The sequence below is a fragment of the Triticum dicoccoides genome, chromosome 7B, assembly GCF_002162155.2.
Source record: "Triticum dicoccoides isolate Atlit2015 ecotype Zavitan chromosome 7B, WEW_v2.0, whole genome shotgun sequence".
NCBI classification, from domain to species: domain Eukaryota; kingdom Viridiplantae; phylum Streptophyta; class Magnoliopsida; order Poales; family Poaceae; genus Triticum; species Triticum dicoccoides.
Window position 1 is genome coordinate 486,975,428 of NC_041393.1, and position 2,617 is coordinate 486,978,044.

The window sequence follows — 2,617 nt, forward strand, 5'->3', positions numbered from 1 at the left end:
GGCCGAGGCGCGGCGCCACGGCTGGGGCGGGGCGGAGGACGCGGGTGCGCTGGGCGAAGCAGGACCTCGCGGCGGAGCTCGCGGACGCGGCCTGCAGGCGGGTGCGAGGTGGCGCTAGGGTAGCGGACATTTTTTGGGGTTGGTCGCCGCGGTGGGCGCCTCGAACAGAAGCCGGACGCTCATGTCCTTTTTGACACCTATCGCCACCCCAAACGGACGAAATCCGGACAAAACGGACGTCCGTTTGGGGTCGTGCGGTGGAGTTGGCCTTATATTAGAGAACGGAGGGAGTATGTACCTTATACTGAGGCACATCCTTCTTCCTCAGAAGCTTCATCCCAAGGGCCTGCATAAAAGTCAAATGTTAGAATATCCCACATATAACTATTGTTCTAGAGAATATACAGAAAGGATATTGTCTCTAACATTTCAAACAACCTCCCATTTTACAAAAATACCTTCTCGTAGAACATGATAGCCCGATCAAGGTCACCAACACGAAGCATAACTTGACAGAGAGGCTCAGGCGTCGGACCCCTCTGGATAAGCTCAAACATGTAACCATCTGGGTCTTGTGCAAAGGCAATCACAGTGGACCCTCCCTTGACAGGACCAGGTTCACGAGTGATCTTACAACAATCAGATGATTTAATTGTCTCAGACAGCTTGTACACCTGCATTGCATCCACGACATCAAACAAGCCCAAGGGTCTGTAACATGAAGGGTAAGATGTTGCAGGTAAACAATACATACATCCTCATTTGCGATGGCAAAATGTCCAAAGCCAGCTCCAATGTCGTACTTGTCAACACCATAATCTATCAAACGAGAAAGAGCATATTAGCACAACAGAAGGTGGAAAAGAATGACACTATAGTCCCATGAAATAGTTTATCAGCTCATATTTAGAGAGAAGAATATGACCCCGTTAGTTTGCCAGTCTTGTCACTGAGGTGTATACACACGTTGCCCAAACATTAACAAGAATATCAAACTGGTTGCGTTAGAAACAATTGCGGATGGACCAATGAACATACTGTAAGTCAGCTCAAGTGCAAAATTAGTATCCTCAGGTCCATATCCAAGGAAGGCATTGGTGTACTTCTCTTCTGGGACATCTCTTTTCCTCAGCAGCTTCATCCCAAAGCATTCTGTGTAACACCTATGAGAATTAAATCACTGGCATTAGCACAAATATACCAGTAATCATATTGCAAATATCACCATCTAAAAAACTCCAAAAGTATAGCTAACATACTTAATGGTGCGGTCGAGATCTCCCACACGGTAAACAGCATGCAGCATCCTCTTTTTGTCCTGCTTAGGCCACTCCAACACTGCCTCAGCGGACTTTCCAGCATCACTACCAGTAGCCATCCCTGTTATCACCTGTAAGAGTTGTGCATTCGATGATTAGAGCAAGGAAAGTGATGCCATCTCTAGCAGCTTGTGTACTTATCTATATAGACAATGGTCCAAAAAGATTCCCTCTAAAAAATTTCTTAGTTGTCCAGCAGATTGTCGATATTCTCTCTCCTATATTTTAATAGTATCTTATAACCACCAACTCAACTACCATTTGATTGCACCGATTATAATCCATACAAGCATCATATAATAGCAAAAAAATACAGCAGAGACAGCACTCCTCTATGTAAATTATCCTAACTAAGTGCAAAATAACACAGTAGCAGCAGCAGTCCTTGATACAAGCATCATATAATAGCAAAAAATGCAGTACCAGCAGCACTCCCATATGGCCATATCTAAATTATCTTAACTAAATAAATAACAGCAGCAGCACTGGATAAATTAGCAGCTCCAGCCCCAAATCCCTGGACTACGGCGGCAGGATCACACCCCTCCATGAGCACCTCCCCACAGCCCAGCCGCTAGGTTCTGCTAAATCTAAGTTAAAAAAAAAAGAACTCCAACAAATTGCACACACATAGTTGGATTGGGACACTGAGGGTGGTTCTAAAAAAAATTAGATCGGGGGATTTTCCCATGATTTTACTCTATTTTCCAAAAATCTTGCCCAGCCGCAGTGCTTGAAACAAATCAAATTATATACAGATACCAATCCCAAGAACAAAGGGAAGGAGCCCATCTAACTTGTACTGTACTCCAGAAACCTAAGAAATCTAAGCAGACAGAAAGGAACGGGGAACCGGAAACTACGCACCGGCGCGTAACGGGAGCAAGCGGAGGGGAAAGAGATGGATATGGCGATGCTCACCCTGGAGATTCGATCGGGCGGAGATTCGTCGCACGCTGATGAGAGGAGCTCAGTCCAGAGGTTTCCAAGGAGAAGAGGGGAAGGCACCGATGTACTTATACACGAGTAACACGAGTAATGCGTTGATGACGGCCTCCTGCTTACAGGCTGTAAAGCGCATCTCTCCCACCGCTTGGGCCTCAAGAATACCTGGCTAGATGGGCCGTGCCGGCCCGTTAGCATACATGCTCGGCCCCGGACGGGTCTTGCCCGGCACGGTTATAAACGGGAGAGTTAATCAGAAAAAAAAAAAGTCAAAGCGTCTGCTGCCCGTAGCGGCATAGCGGCGAGGCGGGTGCGCTCCTCCTCCTCCTCCTCGAGCCGCAGAGCTTCCTCGT

The 2,617-nt window shown here is 46.9% G+C and overlaps 1 protein-coding gene across 2 annotated transcripts in view; it reads right to left on the minus strand.

The window, feature by feature from the left end:
- Nucleotides 1-2,372, minus strand: part of LOC119336064 (lactoylglutathione lyase-like) — a 6,430-nt gene extending 4,058 nt beyond the window's left edge. Inside the window, exons 1-6 of one of the 2 annotated variants that reach the window (XM_037608101.1) lie at nt 2,241-2,372; nt 1,260-1,390; nt 1,039-1,163; nt 755-819; nt 459-674; nt 299-346 (exon numbers count right to left, since the gene is read on the minus strand). In XM_037608101.1, the coding sequence (XP_037463998.1) occupies nt 299-346; nt 459-674; nt 755-819; nt 1,039-1,163; nt 1,260-1,378 (573 nt within the window). In that variant the 5' untranslated portion in view covers nt 1,379-1,390; nt 2,241-2,372. Of the gene's footprint in view, nt 1-298; nt 347-458; nt 675-754; nt 820-1,038; nt 1,164-1,259; nt 1,391-2,240 lie in introns of those variants that run through there. The other variant, XM_037608102.1, reaches the window with a different exon arrangement.
- Nucleotides 2,373-2,617: the final 245 nt, after the last annotated feature.